We start from the raw sequence: 16,059 nt of genomic DNA, 5'->3' as shown, positions 1-16,059 counted from the left end.
CTTTTTTCTTTTTTGACCAAAAACCAATGTGTTTTTAACACAACCCCATGGTGCAATTTTTTTTTTTTTTTTTTTTTTTTTTTTTTTTCGGATTTTTTGATTTTTCATCCCATGCCATGTGTGTGTCTCTCTCTGTGTTTTTTGTTTACAAGAAAAAACATTCACTTTTCTGGCTTATGAGGGAAAATCTAAAGTGGAACTATATATAACTTTTGGGGGGGGGCTATCTTTGTCATTTTCCTTGAATACTGTGCCTTTTCAAATTTTGACATTTATTTTTTCCGCTTATTCGTCGTATTGGTTGATGGGTAGTTATTTGCTGGTCACCGTGCTGTTGTTGTTTGTTTGCCTTTATATCTTCTACACATCTCTTATTTGATCTGCTTTTTTTGCTCTTCCATTTGTTTGAAGTAATGTTTTAACGCATGTAGATATTGTTGAAATATAACATTCTTGATACAACCGACCTTGAACTTCTAAATCTATCTATTATATTGAAGAATCTAAATACTGGTTAAGATGTAGAAATTTATGTTTTACAAGAAGCTGCTGTTGCGCTTGTTGCGCTTATATAAGACAGCGCTTGGCTAACCAGCTACGTCATTGCAGCCGGCTTTGAACCTCCACATTCTCTTCCTCGTCCCGCTTGTATATGTAAATTGTCTGGTTGCGACGGAAAAACATCGGCCTGGTCGCTTTTTATCCTCTTGGGGGATAGCACACTCCTGTCGTAGGGAGGTTGTGTATCCTTGCTCCCTTTTCCCCGCTCGCCCTCCTGCTCTTCACGCTGGGCTCGCGCCTCTCTTGACTCGCGCATTCAAAGAAAAGCTGCCCTGCCTTTCATCCGGCGACGTCCGCTAGTTAAGACCTACGTTTTCTCTCGGAGATAGAAACAACTACAGCTTTGCCATCCATCGGTATCGGTCTTCCTTCAGACTTAAGAGATTCTTAATCATCCCTATACCTGAACCTGAACCGGTGGGTCTTTGGCTCCTCCGTCTACCCCTCCTCTTTTCAGCTACAATTTAAGAAAGGACAGGATACTATTATCCCTTGCTATGTCTGCAACAAAGGCAACCAGAGCATTCTTTCTCGAGAATCATTGCTAATACCCCTTCGCATAGGTACGATCATGCGAGATCAATCTCATACCAACCTGCCAAGCATTGATGGGATGCAGAAGCAACCAAAAGGTGAGGAGGCCCTATTACAGATAAAGTAGCACCTTGTGTCCTCGCCAATTCCCCTTCGCTATAGTAAGGGTACAAGAGATATTGACTTGCCATAATCCAAGGCATCCTTAAAAACAGGCCATGTTCCCAAGGCACCCCGCCTCAGACATCCCCAACTATCTCGGGCAGTACTATAAGCCCCCAGTCTCCCATCGACACCAAAGAGCTCACGCTTCAAAACACATTACAAAATGCGGGCCGCCCCACCACCAACCCCCGATCTTCAATATCCCGCCGCCAATCGTCCGCCTCACGCCCTAACGGCGGAATCCACACGGATGGTGGTGATGGTGAAAACTCCCCCCGTCTAAAATGGGACGAGGTAAACCTCTACCTTACCGAACAAGAGCGAACTTCAACCATGAAGATCGACGAGCCAAAGACGCCTTATGCCCCCCACTATAACCCAGATGACGATGAGGATGATACCGACATGGAAATGGGTATCGACACCGACGACCTAGCCGTCGATGAGCTGGATATGTATAGAGCGCGCAAGCACAGCGTCCACGACGATGACATCCCCGGCTTAGAGCTGGGGGAGCTGGAGGAGTCTGGGTGGGTGGAAGGGGCCCCGAGTGGGTCGGGTAGAATTACACGAGATAATCGTCGCATGAGTGATGGGAGTTCAGGACGGCCGGGGAAGCATGTTGTTGTAGGGGAGGATGGGAGCGCGGACGACCGTGCTGCAGATCATCAAAGTCCGGAAGCCGGCGAGAAGCATCGTGATTTCGAGGAGAAGCGGAGGAAGCACTATGAGATGAGTATGGTAAAGGGGTTACTTGGGTACGTTTTGACATTTAACTTCCCCTTTCGGGCGCGAACATTTATTGAGCTGGAGGGTGGATCGAGCATGTTTGACTTTTTAGTTTTTACTGACTATATCCCAGACATCCCGAAGACATCGACGCCCTTGCAGGAGATGACGACGATGATGAAAGCAATGAACACCCCCCGCCCATGCCAAAGATTCCGAATGATTTCACAAGCACTCAGTCCCAGCGGTGAAATTGCGCCTTTTTTTTTTTTTTTTTTTGCTCCTGCTTCTTTATATTTTCCGGCAATAAACCCTCATTCTTGTACTCGTTTCTCCCGCTCTAATCGCCGACGTCATCTTTACCGAATCGTTGTACCCAAACCGACTCTACATCCTGCGGTACATATCTCTTCAACTGGATGTTATTATTTTAAACCAAATATGCCGCGTTGATTTTGATAACAACAATCTGATAATAATTTCAATTATTACTTACTCCCTGAGACTTCGTTCTATCTTCTTCTTCTTCTTTTTTTTTTCCCCTTCCTTTCCTCTCCTTTTTCTTGCCCCGCGTTTGCCCTCTAGTCTACTACCCGGTTGCTCCATTGATAAGCCAGCCAGAATGTAACGACATCTTTCTGCCTACAACCCCTTCCCAGGCCTTATTTCTAACCCCTTTTCACATTCTTATTCCCAATTTTGCCCATTTCACACAAAGCAATATAAGGGAGCTGGACAAAACCATGAGAGATGAAATCTTGAAGATTTTCTTTTTCTTTTTTTTTTTTTTTTTTCGGTGGTTTGAATTTGAATGGAAAAAGGAAAAAAAACGACCCCCCTCGCTCTTCCTTTGTGCGTGTTCATCTTTCTCTTTCTCTTCCCCTCCCCCCCCCCCCCCCCCCCTTTTTTTTTCTCTCTTTTTCTCTTCTTTTCCGCTTTCATACCTCCCCTCAACATTTATCTGCCCTGTGCATATGATGTGTACCTTTCTCGCCCATAGCTATATAGCTCGAGATAATATATACGCAGTAGCTTTTTTTGACCAAACAATGTATATATATCTGTATCTATATCGGTATCTATTCCCCTCCTAAGTTTGGTATGATATGGTATACCGGCCCATCCCCGCCCTTTCCCCACTCCTTTGATCCCGATTTCTCTACGCTAGAGTAAAAAATGCCATCATGGCAAAACCGGCTTGCGCCTGTGTTACTCTCATCGTTCTGGTGATGGCGATGGTGTCTCCCATATTCTGGGCTTGGGGAATTAAAGAAGAAGAAGAAGAAGAAGGAGAAGAAGAAGAATGTACAGGTAACAATAGAAGACAAGACGTAACTAAGGGGCTCTGGCTTGGCTTTGCTTTGGGTATTCGAAATGTAGACCGCCGCGCCCTAACGCCTATCCAGATCCATCGACAAGGGTCTATAGGCATCTGCTCGTACATGTACAGTACATATGTTATATGCCTTAGCCTTAGCAAGGATACATTAAATACCATATGCTATTGGAATGGCGCGCAAGTACAGCGTAAGTAAGCCCATTATCCAAAACCCTTCCAACTCTTCTGTCAAATATCCGTCTACTCCTCGTAATCCACATTCATTTCTTCTTGATTAAGTAAATAGATCCGGTCCCATCGAGGAAAAAAAAAAAAAAAAGGCAAAAACAAAAACAAAACGAAAAAAAAAAAAAAAATAAAAAATAAAAAATCTTTCTCCACTCCTTGGCCCTCCAAGACATTATATCACATTACATCTCCATCCGCCGCATAAATTTAATGGACCCATCGGATTCATACCGCACCAGGTCCCCCGTTCTGTACATCCGAACCTTCCTCCCAGGCGGCGCTATATTCGGAAATTTCGAAAGCCATTCAGGATCAACGAGAAATGGCTGCGTCATCATATTTTCATTTCCTCCATTGTCTCCTCCCTCTTCTGCTGCTTCTGATACGTAGTAGCCGTGGGCTAGGATCGTGCCCTCAATCAGCAGCTCGCCAATCCCGCCAATTGGGACAAGATTGTGATGAACATTGCTCGGCTCGGCGATCCATGTTCTGCAACCTATCGGGCGGCCGATGTTGAGCCGGCCGTGGTATTTTAATCGTTCCTGGTGGCGCTCGTCTGTCGCTGTGCAGCAGATGGTGCATTCCGTGTTGCCGTAGAGATGGACTAAACTGACGTGGTCCTGCCACCTCAGCAAATCGCTAATCGCGAGGCCGTCGCTGATGACGGATATAACTTCCAGGCTACGGGCGGTATCTGGAGTCAGTTCACGTAAGAGGGATGGGGTAAGGAGGACGTGTGTGGCTCGGGTAGCGGAGATCGCGCGTGGTAGATCTGTGTCCCTATCATGTTCTGTGGCATAACATACGCATCCGCCTTTGACGATTGTGCCGAAAATGTCAAAGATACTTACATTGGATGTGAGCGATGAACATTGAAAAATCCGCGATTTGTCATTAATTTCCAGGGTGTCTGCAAGGTGGAGAATGTTGGTACATATGGCCTCATGGCCTAGGATTACAGGCTTTGGCGTGGAAGTGATGCCAGATGTAAACATGACAAAGGCCGGATCTTGAGGGGACACTTGTGGCTCGTAAATGTCAGGCGTTGGGCCGAGCAGGTCCACGAAATTCTGTACATCTGTAAGTATATACTTGACTTTGCCAAAGAGCTGCTCCACTTGGGACTGGTCAGCAAAAACGAGGTTTGCCTCTATAACCCGAATATAAGGCGTTGGGTCCAGCAAGTCGATCGGAACACAGACAGCGCCGGTGCGAAGAATAGCCAGCATGGCAATAATGGCCCATTTGGATAGGCCCATGCTGAAAAGTACCATTATCCCTTGTTTGACTCCAAGATCGTGGAAGTAGTAGGATAATCGTGAAGATCGATCCCACAGCTCGCGGAATGTCATGGGTCCATCCCAACCATCAGCAGCAAGGCTCTCTGGCTGACACGAGACCTGTATCTGTATCAGGTCGTGAATGCATCCTTTTACGGTTTGATTCCACGGATCAATTTTATTCCAACGCTCGATTCTGGATCTGTCATAACTACAGAGCATGTCCAAGCCTGGAACGGTTTGTCGTGGGTTGGCCAAGACACTTGCAACAGTCTTTCTGAATGTTTCGCATAAGCTTTGGGCGGCTGTCCCCGTCATCGACGAAGCCCGGCACCTACAAACGAATTGAGCTGGGGAGATGCATAGCTGGATATCGATCATCCCAGGGCACTAGAAGCCATTTGACCGGTTAGCAAAAAAAAAAATCCGATAGCTATATGAAACAAAATCCATGTTACCGGATATATGTCGTTTCCGCCTGTGTAATCTGAGATATCTCCTTCCAGCAGATGTATTTCTGTATTGAAACACAAAGATGATCCCCCCAACCCTTCCGCAGGGTATCCCCGTCGCGGCTCTGATTCTAGCTGTTCCAAAATTTCAAGAAGAGTATCTGTTGAAGAAAGATGGACATGACACCATGACTGGGTTTTTGAGTGTTCTTGCCCCTGAGCCTCGCCTCCTGGAGCAGAGGGCATCCCACGACGGGCATGGCTGGTGTCTACCACACCAAAATAGACATGGTCAGTGTTGGCAAACTGCTTTAGTATCAAGGCCCATACGGTCTTATAGAATGCAAGAAGAGATAGAGAGTTCTCGGCGCAAAACGACAGAGTTTTCGAATGCTCGGTATTTCGTACATCAGCGCCTGCTTTGAAGAAACCGTGGCCGATCCTGGGTGGTACGTGGTGTTCGATGACTGGAAAAAGGCACCGAGGGTGAGGTGAAAGAACCATCACAAACGAGAGGCACGTTAGTTAGTCAGGAGATAGATAGCCAGAGACAAGATGTCTTTTTGCTCTTTTGCCTTCCTTCAATAGAAAGCCAGATGCGTATGGGCGTGATGATGATTATGGCGATGATGCGAATGACAATGCATACAGGGTGGTTTGGCTGAGATTAATAAGGAGGAGTTCGCTGCGGAGGCCAGAAGGAGAAAGAGAGAAAGAGCCGCACACTGCAAGAGAGCATGCACCGCGCCAAACAGGGAGAAAGATAGCAGCAACCTTGGAAGCAGACTGGCAAGCAAGGAGTCAAAAAATGTGGAACTGATGCTAGTGGAACGTCAGAACCACGCGTGGAGCCAATATCAAAACAATTCAAATTCACTCATTGGCCAGACAGGAGTTGGAAAGAAATGAGACACCTGGGAATGCCGTGAAATACAAGAACTGGGACATATTCTCCTGTGTTATTTGAAGCAGTTCTGGTGCATACCAGCACTAGCACTCGCTAGTATCTAAAGGTGTAAATGGTATCATCTCCTGGCCAGAAGCTTCCAGTGATAATTGGACAGGAGACAGCAGTTTCCTCGCCAAATCTGTTCTCTCCATGGATGCATAGACTTGGAGCGTAGAAGAGCAAATAATACTTACTGTACTCCGTATATTGGCACTTGTTTCTAGAAGTACAAGCGAACCTTGGAAGCGTCGGCGGCTGTTTCTGGTAAGCGCGCGGGTAGTTCCCGGTTCGGCAGTTTGTTTACGCTAGTGCGCATTGGGATAGGGGCATTGTTTCGGGGAAGGCCCCCCTGCCGAACTAGCCAGGCGCCGGGGGCTCTTTGGGCAGCAGCCAAAACTGCCAAAAGGCTGAGACTCACCATTCCCGCCGTCTTGTTTCATTTCCACCTTCACAAGCTCAAACTCAACCCGGCCCAGCCCAGCTCCTGGCGGCTCGGTGGTCGATTCTCATCCCTTTCCTCTTGGCAATTCCCACCTCTTCCCACCCCTTTTCCAGCTCCCTCTGCTCTGTCTCTCTGCCGTCTGCTCTCTGCTGTCTCTTCTCTGCTCTCTCCGTTATCGCAGGCTGCGATTGAGTCTTTTCACAAGTGCGTAGCTTTTCTCTAGTAGGTAGGCTCCCTAGAAATCCTACCGTCTTCGCTGATTGCTGTGTGTGTCTTCGCCGTTGTGACGCGTTGAATTAACTTTTCCTCGCCAGGACCTCGTAATACTCACCAGTACGAGTATATATAGCTTAGTTGCATTCCCTCTGGCAACAATGTCGGAAACTGAGAAACCTGTTCAGGCCGCAGCAGCAGCAGCCGTTGCTGCTGCAGGCACTGCTGATGTCCCCGCCGTTGAGAAGGACCCCGAGACTACCCAGGACAAACAACAGTCGGCGACCGACAACAGCACCACCAAGGCTCCTCAGGATGAAAAGAATAAACAAACGGAAAATCCCAGTACCGACGCGCCACCAGCTGCTGCCACAGCTCCAACTGCGGACCCAATTACCTCCGCCCAGCCGCCCGATGTGGATGCGATTGAAGCACAGAAAGACGGCCAAAAGAAGAACGGGCCCGGATCCGAGAACAAACCTGACGAAACCCCTGTTGATACGCGGCCCGAGTACTTGTCCAAGAACCCTGCCCTCAGCGAATTCTTCGAAAAGCTTGCCTCTATCCTCAAGAAGGCTGACCACAACGAGATGTGGGGCGTCACCCTCAAGGATTCCGATGATGTGCCAACCGTCAATGTGTTGATCAAGTTCCTCCGTGCCAATGAGGGTAACGTCAAACTCGCAGAAGAGCAGCTCAGAAAGGCTCTGGAATGGCGCAAGAAAATGAACCCCTTAGCCCTGGCTGAAAAGGCTACTTACAGCTCAAGCAAGTTTCAGGGACTCGGCTATGTTGCAAATTACAAAGACCAGAATCAAGGAAAGGTCGTTTTCACCTGGAACATTTACGGATCTGTCAAAGATGCCAATCGTACCTTTGGCGATGTTGATGAGTAGGTTCTTATCAGCTCCGTCCCTGCACTGACCAGAGTCACTGACTGGCCCCGCTTCCTTTTTTTTTTTTTTTTTTTTTTTTTTCTATTTAGATTTATCAAGTGGAGAGTTGCATTGATGGAGATGGCTGTTAAAGACTTGAAGCTTAGCGAAGCCACATCCGTGATCGATTACTCTGGCGAGGACCCTTACCAGATGATCCAGGTCCATGACTACCAGAACGTCAGCTTCCTTCGTTTGAACCCTACGATTAAGAGTGCCACCAAACAAACCATCGACGTCTTCAGCACCGCGTATCCAGAGCTCCTGAAGGAAAAATTCTTTGTCAATGTTCCTGCTCTCATGGGTTGGGTCTTCACCGCGTTGAAGGTGTTCCTCAGCAAGAACACCATCCGGAAGTTCCACCCTATCACCAATGGCGTGAATCTTGCTCGTGAATTTTCGTTTGCTGACGAGCTTCCCAAGTCGTACGGTGGCAAGGCGGATGAGCTGGCAGAAAGTGCTCGAACTGTCGCCTTGAGGCAGGATACCCCTGAACCTCCTCCGGAATCCGCTCCTCCAGCCCAGGCCAGCCCCCCTACTACCGAAACTAATGGCTCTGCGAAGGAGGTAGCTAAGACTGCCGCTGAAGATGCCAAGAAAGCGGAAGCTCCAGTCGCAGCCGATGCCCCTGCAACAATTTCTGAACCTGAGAAGCCTGCAGCCTCTTCAGCTAATGAAACTCCTTCTGAAGTGGCCAAATGATCTTAGCGATCTCCCTCACCTTGTTCATCCCCCTTGTGACGTTGAATTTTTTTTTCTCTCGTAATTTTACTTTGTTTCATTACTTGGTCGTAACGTGTGTGAGTTCTACTATGGCTTTCAGCTCGCCGTTTGTTTTGTTGCGCTAACCTACTCAAGCTCACCCACAGGCTATAATAATACGTAGCTTCTGGTTTTGTTGGGTTTGACGAGCTGTTTTTCAACTGCTGAAAAAGACCTTGTATCGATGTTTTCGGAGAGCTAGTTCCTTTTTACTGTTCGACCAAAAAAAAAAAGAAGTTGGCCTGAGGTTGTTTTACTTTTCCTTTTTTTCAAGTAACTTGATAGCGTATGGCCTGTTTCTTGATAAACCGAGGTGCTTGCTGTTGTCCACTCCGTGATTGTTCTGAATCTGAGTAGGACGAGAGAGGGCTCTGCGGGCTTTTCTTTGTTTGCTTTCCGTTTTTTATCTTGAAGGTGCCCTCTCACCTGTTTCCTTACTACTGCCCTCCATGATACCATTCAAAATAACTTTTCCTTGTCCTCTTTAGTCTACTTGATCAAACTTGTATTTTTCAGGGTTTTTATTTCAGCTCAAAAGTTAATTCAGTTTCTATGCTGCTCTGATACAACTCATTTATTATGCTATATTTTACTGTTAGTGAAGGGCTGTAAATACATAATGGGGCATTGCGGATGAAGCTTGTAAGGTTAATCCGGCGGGTGATTTGCGCCACAAGCGCAGTCTAAGCTTAGGTTACCAGCAACGATAGGACCATAAATATCTTCTTCGTCTCTTCTCACCACGCGTGCTCGAAGCTTGCATACAGCCTATTCACATGGCATAGGCCGGCGCTGAACTGCTCAGCGGGTGGATAAACCCTAGTTCACAGGACGGAATAACTCAATTCACTCGCTGGTGAAGAGCTACCATCATGTGCAACCGCTAAGCTACGCTTCTCTCACGTCCATCCGGCACTTGTCCTCCGTCGCATCCTCGACTCAGTTACCGATTCCAGAAGGGGGTATAAACTATCCTAAGATACGCAAGTGGATACAGCGATTTTCGTACTCCGGTCGGGTCGCGACAGGGAATCCAAATAAATTTCCCACTCCTCGAAACCAACCACCAGGCCCCCCGACGGCCCAGACAAATTCGCCCATTTAGCTACCCCCATACACATCGTAACAGAACACCCGTCCAAAAGAAGACGAATACGAATACACGCCACATATATATAATATAGAATGTCCGTCTGGAATCCAGAAAACATCCGCGACGTCGCCGAATCAGTCGGCATCGGCGCCCTCAGCGACGAGGTGGTCGACAACCTCGCGCGCGATGTTGAATACCGCATTTCGCAGGTCCTCGAGGAGGCGCTGAAATTCATGCGCCATGCCAAACGCACGTTGCTGACGACGCAGGATGTTTCGCACGCGCTGCGCGTGTTGGATGTGGAGCCGCTGTATGGCTACGAGTCGACGAGGCCGTTGCGGTTCGGCGAGGCGACGTTGGGCCCTGGACAGCCGCTTTTCTATGTGGAGGATGACGAGGTTGATTTTGAGAAGTTGATTAATGCGCCGTTGCCGAGGGTGCCGAGGGAGATTACGTTTACGGGTGTGTATATATCTATGTTTTTTTTTTTTTTTTTTTTTTTTTTTTTTTTTTTTAAACAAAAATGAAAGGGGATCGGTATTGACATTTTGCTATTTGATACGCTTGCTTCTAGCGCACTGGCTGGCCGTCGAGGGAGTGCAGCCTACAATACCACAGAACCCCACGGGGGCAGATTCGCGGAATCTCGAATTGGTGTCCAAGGGTCCTAATGCCAATGCCAATCTTGCAGCGATGAGCGGGCACGACAACGTCACTGTCAAGCCGTTGGTGAAGCACATCCTCTCCAAAGAGCTGCAACTCTACTTCGAGAAAGTGTGTACCGCGTTCCTAGACGAGTTAAACGATGAGTACCGGCTCTCTGCATTCTCGAGTTTGAAAGACGACCCGGGCCTGCATCAGCTCGTGCCGTATTTCGTCCAGTTCATCTCCGAGAAAGTCACGCATAGCCTCAAGGACCTATTCGTGCTGACGCAGGTCATGCATATGACCGAGGCGCTGATCCAGAATAAAACGCTCTACGTGGATCCTTACGTAAGTTCCAAATCATAGTTAACGATCCAACGCCGGGCGAGCAATTTCCAACACAATACTTATTTGTGTATGTATTTATATACATATATCTAGGTCCCTTCCCTCATCCCCCCAGTCCTCACCTGCCTCCTCGGCCGCCAACTGGGTACCAGCACCGGCGCGGCCGATCACCTCGAACATTTCGCCCTCCGCGACCTCGCAGCCTCCCTCATCAGCATGATAGCGCGCAAGTACTCGCACTCCTCGCACACCCTCCGCCCCCGCCTCGCGCGCACATTTCTGAGAGATTTCCTGGACCCAGGCAAACCGCTGGGCACACACTACGGAGCCATCATCGGCCTGCAGTCCATCGGCGGCGTTGATGTGGTGCGTGAACTCATCGTGCCGAATCTGAAGACGTATGAGATTGTGTTGAAGGATGCGACTGCTACGACGACAGGGGCTGGCGCGGGTGCGGGCGCCGGCGCCGGGTCAGGGGTGGAGGAAACGGTGAGGAGGTTGGAAGCCGAGAAGGTTATTGGGGTTATATTGGCGGTGTTGGGGACGTTGGGCGATGGTGAACTGCAGGCAGGGATGGAGATGGTGACAAACGGAGTTTCGGAGAAGGGCGAGGAGGAAGAGGTGAGGGAGAGGCTAGTTGAGAAGGTTGGGGAGGTTATTGCTGGAAGGATACTGGAGAGTGGGCAAGTGGGATTGGCGAATGTGATAATTGGGAGTCGGTGAGATGGATGGGCATTTCTGGTTGTTGTCATTCTCCCCTATCCTCCCCCTTGCACTTTATGTATTGTTCCTGGGCAATCTCGAGAGGGAAACTTCTTATTCCCCTGCTTATTGTATTTTTCTTTTGTTTTGGGACGGCCCGCGAGGCTGACGGCGTTTTTCCATGGTGTATCGGGGACTGGAGTCTTTCTATTGATTTTCCATTTCTCTCTTTTGTTCCCTCCAAAAAAATGTTTTTATTTCTAGTTAGTTTGTCCTATCTTCTTATTTCTTGTGTTTGTACAGTACATTGTATATATATCGGATTAGGGGATACTAGTCCCAGTATGCCGATTGGTTAAATCTTGATCAAAACTCGTCTTAATCTTATTCATTTCAGTCCTTAACCATAAATTCTACTGTTACTGAGTGTAGAATATCTATTAGATGTCAGTTCAACTTGATATTTAGTGATTTTGAGGTAATATTCCCTCTTCTTATCCTTATTTTCCTTTCTTCATCCGGACGAAGGTGTACAGCAAGGTAATAAACAACAGGAATGATTAGAACCACAGATACAGGTTCTTGACCCCTGCCGTGCTGCTTGCCTACCATTCAGGGTAGGATCTAACAATCCGTTCTTCTTATATTCAGCTCGGAATTGGCTGATCATATTTGCTAGGCTGAGGTTATCCTTCCCTTTACTTGCTATCTCATGCTTTCTAAACCGCAACGTACGAAGGATTGATTGTTCTATTGGTTTGAAAGAAATCTACCCATCTATCCCTGCTTGCTTATATATCTTTCATCAATCAATACCCAGTTATCTAATCACTTCTCTAGGTTCTGTCTGGGGCTGCTTGCGAAGGTCGTCGTACTTCAATCGGAACTTCATATTAGTTCTCTGCCATTCTAGGGGATAATCGCGTCTCAAGAGCGCTCAACAGGCCCTTAACGTTAAAGCATCGGCTTCCTTTCGTAGCTATCTGGATCTCACTAGCAGATACCGTTCGAAGGATTTCACCCAATCAGTATCTTGCTAACGGCCATCAACCTTCCGTTGATATTGGGTTTATCTCGTTATTATATCGTACTTGCTGCATCTCCCAGCCCAATCTTTCGCTCCTGAGGTGCGCTCGTTAGGGACATCCGGGGGAGAAGGCATCGACAAGTGCTCAATTCGATCGGGTTTTTTCATCATCGATAAACTCCAGTACATTGAGTGGTAACGCAAAGAGAGGATAGTATCGATCAATACCAAAGGTCCCCACCAGTTCTTGGAAGGTTCCAAGATAATCGTTGATTTGGATGGGCCAATCTCGGTTGCCATCCTGATTGAATGATGTCGATAAAATCGTAGAACCAGTTGATGACAATGTGAATATTTCCATTTATAGTTAAGGAATGAAATGAATAAGCTTTAGATATTGTCATAATTAAGGTTAATGACGAGATTCGATCAAGATTTGATCAAACGGCATACTGAGACTAGGTGATGGATATCCCTAAAGAGAGGTCCGATAGTATATTACTTTCCTACCATCCATCTATTGCTTTGCTGTGCCTTTTTTCTTTCTTTTTTCTTCCTGAATGCACGATTGTGCATGTATGTATCTATCAATATTTCTTACGTCGGGACACTATGGGTCTAGACATGACAGGCTTTTTAACATCGCCAATCGAAGATAATTCGTAAATAAATATGACCCAGGCAATCTCGACCGCTGCAAAACGCAGCAAGAGTTGAAAGCACTGGATATAACGAAAATATATTGGGACGTACGCGCCTGTGGTTTTTCTTCTCTTTTCTTGTTTTCTCCTCCTCCTCCTCCTTCTTCCCTACTGCCACATGGGGGATAACTGACACGAGGGAAAGAAACCTCTCTCATCACCCATGCGCATCAATCTCAGGGCAAAACAGGATCCTGCAGGAGGCAGGTTGGCTGGCTGCGTTGCCCAATGGAAAAGAAAAAAGCATTGATTGGCCAGTTTCGGCAAATGTAAGTCAATCCCTTTGAAATTTTAGGCAATCCAATTTTTGAGCAGAGAAGAGGTTGTAGCAATACATTGCTAGTAGTGTTGTTTGGATGGAATTGCAAGTTACACCACCTCACAGGGGACGGAGCAGAGGAGGGTAATCTCAAATAAATAGATCATACTAGTATATCATTTCTTGCCCTGGAGAACCAAAAATTGTCTCCAGCCAATAGCGTGGGGTAATCTTTGCGGAACAACAATGATCCGAACCACAACCCTTCTATCATATACAGATTATCATATACAGATCCGTACACAGATGGAAGATACTAGGAGTAGTTAATCGTACCTTTGCTGTGTATAGTTATACGTGGAATTTGATTGCCCCTTCATTCCCAGACACCAATTAACTATAGGGCCTCCAAGCTTCCGGATCTCGCATCTGGCCCCGAGCTGGCGCGGACGAACCCTAGGCCTCCCGCAAGTCTCTGCAGCCCAACACTCCAGGGCTGGTCAAGCGGGAGGCTTGCCCAAAGCGGCTTGGTGTGACGCGGTGACTTGGAAATCGGACAAACGCAACCTTCGCCGTTGCGTTGTGCTTCCGTCCACATTTCTTCCTCTTTTTCACCCAACTTCTCTTTGATTCTGACCATCTCCCAGCCAGTTCCCATTGAACTTGCTGCTGTCGCTCTGTATTCCCAAGGTGTGTAGCCATCTCAATTGTTGAAATATCTCTCTCAACTCATCCTAAACTTTTCTTACACACACGCACACACCCACCCACCTACAAAAACACACACCCACACGCCACACACACCGTCTCTCTCCTACAGCATACCCTATCCAAAACACATCTGCCATTACTTCTATCTTGGCTTATTTCCCTTGCTTTTCACAGTTCTGTTTGTCTTCATTTGACACACTTCTCACAGCTCTTGCAGTGTTTGTTCAAATAGCGTGATTTACGTTCAGCACCCCTCGTCGGTGTGAAAGAGGACGAATCCATCTACCCAGCGAGGGATAAAGCCACCAATATAGCATCTGTTCGACGATCTGAGCGTGCAGATGAGCTGCCACGTTTGACTCATTGAAGAGAAACGCCACAATTCTCTCCATGAGCCGTAAGGATCTCCTGCGATTTCTCTCGAAGCCCGCAAAGTAGGTTATATCTATATTCGCCCCTCTCTTTATTCCCTTTGCCCACCTTGGCCAATGTTACACAATATTCCTTCCATTTTGTCTGGGAATTGGGAATGAATCGTGGTTCCAATTCAACTGCTCAACTGACCTTCCAATTCATTCTTTACTCTCATTTTGCTCCTCTGCTCTTCGATCAAACAGATCAACTGACATCGTGAATAAAAAAAGACCTCGATAACGAGCCATTCACAAATCGATACCGGAAATAGCAAACCCAACATAATCCCTTAACTTGTCATTTTCTATAAAGGCAGATCTCCTCGTCTGCTGGACCCGATACTTTTGCAGGTATCGGTATCTTGCCAGTGCGGGGGTTCATATTTCGGATCAGCCACAATTCCCCATCCTAGAGCTTTCTTCATCCCTCTCTCCGCCAGACCCCCATAACGCCTCTCTTGGGGCAGGGACTGTTACATATATCGATCTTTACCACCTTGCTGGCGTAGGTTGCTAGCTCTCGTCAGCCATCGCCAAACCGGGCCTTCCTCTATCTCAGGCGGACACCGCATTGTTCGTCTGGGTGGAAGATTGTGCTTCAGTAAATAAAAGAAGTTTTCGCTCGTGTCCAGGGTCTTCTACAAAACGGAACAAAGAACCTTCATTTCATATCCTTTTACTTACCTTGTTCTCTTTGTTGGGTTTGGAACTAAAAATCCCTTTGACGGTTACGGATATGGTGAACATTGAGATGCCGAAGAATTATACGGCGTCACCATCCTCATTCATGGGGACGTCGTCGTTGACAATTAATCATGAGGCTACCTTGGATCTCGATTCGAGCAATGCCTTTGAAGGTGCGTTACATCAGCTTGTTTAGGCTTCCTAATACATAACCTTCCTGACGCGCCTCATTTACTGATCTTCATATATCGTCACAGGGCCCGAAAAGCTTTTGGAGGTGTGGTTTGGTCCGTCTCCTCGGGACTTTCTCGGATCAACGGAGCCAACAGGCCTCAAAGTCGTTCCGGTAGAGATATGGAAGGATATGCTTGACCTTGTCAGCTGCAAGGTCTTGTCAATCATCGAATCCGACGATGTCGACGCTTACCTGCTCTCCGAATCCAGCATGTTTGTATTCCCCCACAAGCTCATTCTCAAAACCTGTGGAACCACTACCCTACTGTCTGGATTGCCGCGCATCCTCGAGATTGCGGCCTTGTACGCTGGTTTCCCCAAAAACACCGCCCCTGCTTCGCTTGGGATCAAGACTGCGGCTGCTCCATACCGCGTCTTCTATAGTAGAAAAAACTTTTTGTTCCCCGATCGCCAGCGCGGTCCCCATCGTAGCTGGCGCGATGAGGGTAAAGGCGATGGACCAGCTATTCCTTGGAGGCAGCGCATACATGATTGGCAAAATGAATGGAGAACATTGGTACCTCTACCTGACGGAGCCGTATACTGTGTTGACCCCACCTTCTACGCCAAGCAATGACACCGCTGTGAAGGTCCTTAACTTCCCCGAGCATCTCAAGGCAATTGCCACCTCTGCTGGCGAATTCACTTCAGGA

General features: G+C 47.5%; 5 protein-coding genes across 5 annotated transcripts in view; 4 read left to right on the top strand and 1 right to left on the bottom strand.

Moving 5' to 3' along the window:
* Positions 1 to 1,132: 1,132 nt before the first annotated feature.
* On the top strand, positions 1,133 to 2,240 carry HCAG_00559 (predicted protein; the record flags this gene model as incomplete). The annotated part of the gene is made up of 3 exons (XM_001543463.1): positions 1,133 to 1,193; positions 1,295 to 2,018; positions 2,123 to 2,240. 3 exons carry the CDS (start codon positions 1,133 to 1,135, stop codon positions 2,238 to 2,240), a joined length of 903 nt encoding a protein of 300 aa, XP_001543513.1.
* Positions 2,241 to 4,256: 2,016 nt separating this feature from the next.
* HCAG_00558 (predicted protein) lies at positions 4,257 to 4,815 on the bottom strand (the record flags this gene model as incomplete). Its single annotated transcript, XM_001543462.1, has 3 exons — positions 4,257 to 4,346; positions 4,408 to 4,626; positions 4,675 to 4,815. The coding sequence occupies 3 exons, from the start codon at positions 4,813 to 4,815 to the stop codon at positions 4,257 to 4,259; spliced, it is 450 nt and encodes a 149-aa protein (XP_001543512.1).
* Positions 4,816 to 7,053: 2,238 nt separating this feature from the next.
* Positions 7,054 to 8,529, top strand: HCAG_00557 (conserved hypothetical protein; the record flags this gene model as incomplete). Its single annotated transcript, XM_001543461.1, has 2 exons — positions 7,054 to 7,784; positions 7,878 to 8,529. The coding sequence occupies 2 exons, from the start codon at positions 7,054 to 7,056 to the stop codon at positions 8,527 to 8,529; spliced, it is 1,383 nt and encodes a 460-aa protein (XP_001543511.1).
* A 1,245-nt stretch (positions 8,530 to 9,774) lies between these two features.
* Positions 9,775 to 11,398, top strand: HCAG_00556 (conserved hypothetical protein; the record flags this gene model as incomplete). The annotated part of the gene is made up of 3 exons (XM_001543460.1): positions 9,775 to 10,144; positions 10,257 to 10,675; positions 10,769 to 11,398. The coding sequence occupies 3 exons, from the start codon at positions 9,775 to 9,777 to the stop codon at positions 11,396 to 11,398; spliced, it is 1,419 nt and encodes a 472-aa protein (XP_001543510.1).
* A 3,826-nt stretch (positions 11,399 to 15,224) lies between these two features.
* The window catches only part of HCAG_00555 (hypothetical protein), a gene marked incomplete at both ends in the record, with an annotated part of 1,881 nt that continues 1,046 nt past the window's right edge, over positions 15,225 to 16,059 (top strand). Inside the window, 2 exons of the mRNA XM_001543459.1 lie at positions 15,225 to 15,345; positions 15,430 to 15,852. Of these exons, the coding sequence (XP_001543509.1) occupies positions 15,225 to 15,345; positions 15,430 to 15,852 (544 nt within the window). The remainder of the gene's footprint in view (positions 15,346 to 15,429; positions 15,853 to 16,059) is intronic.

This window comes from Histoplasma capsulatum, genomic scaffold (genome assembly GCF_000149585.1).
Source record: "Histoplasma capsulatum NAm1 scaffold_1 genomic scaffold, whole genome shotgun sequence".
Lineage (NCBI taxonomy): Eukaryota > Fungi > Ascomycota > Eurotiomycetes > Onygenales > Ajellomycetaceae > Histoplasma > Histoplasma mississippiense.
Note: the sequence above shows the minus strand (reverse complement) of the source record. Positions and strands in the feature narration are given on the sequence as shown.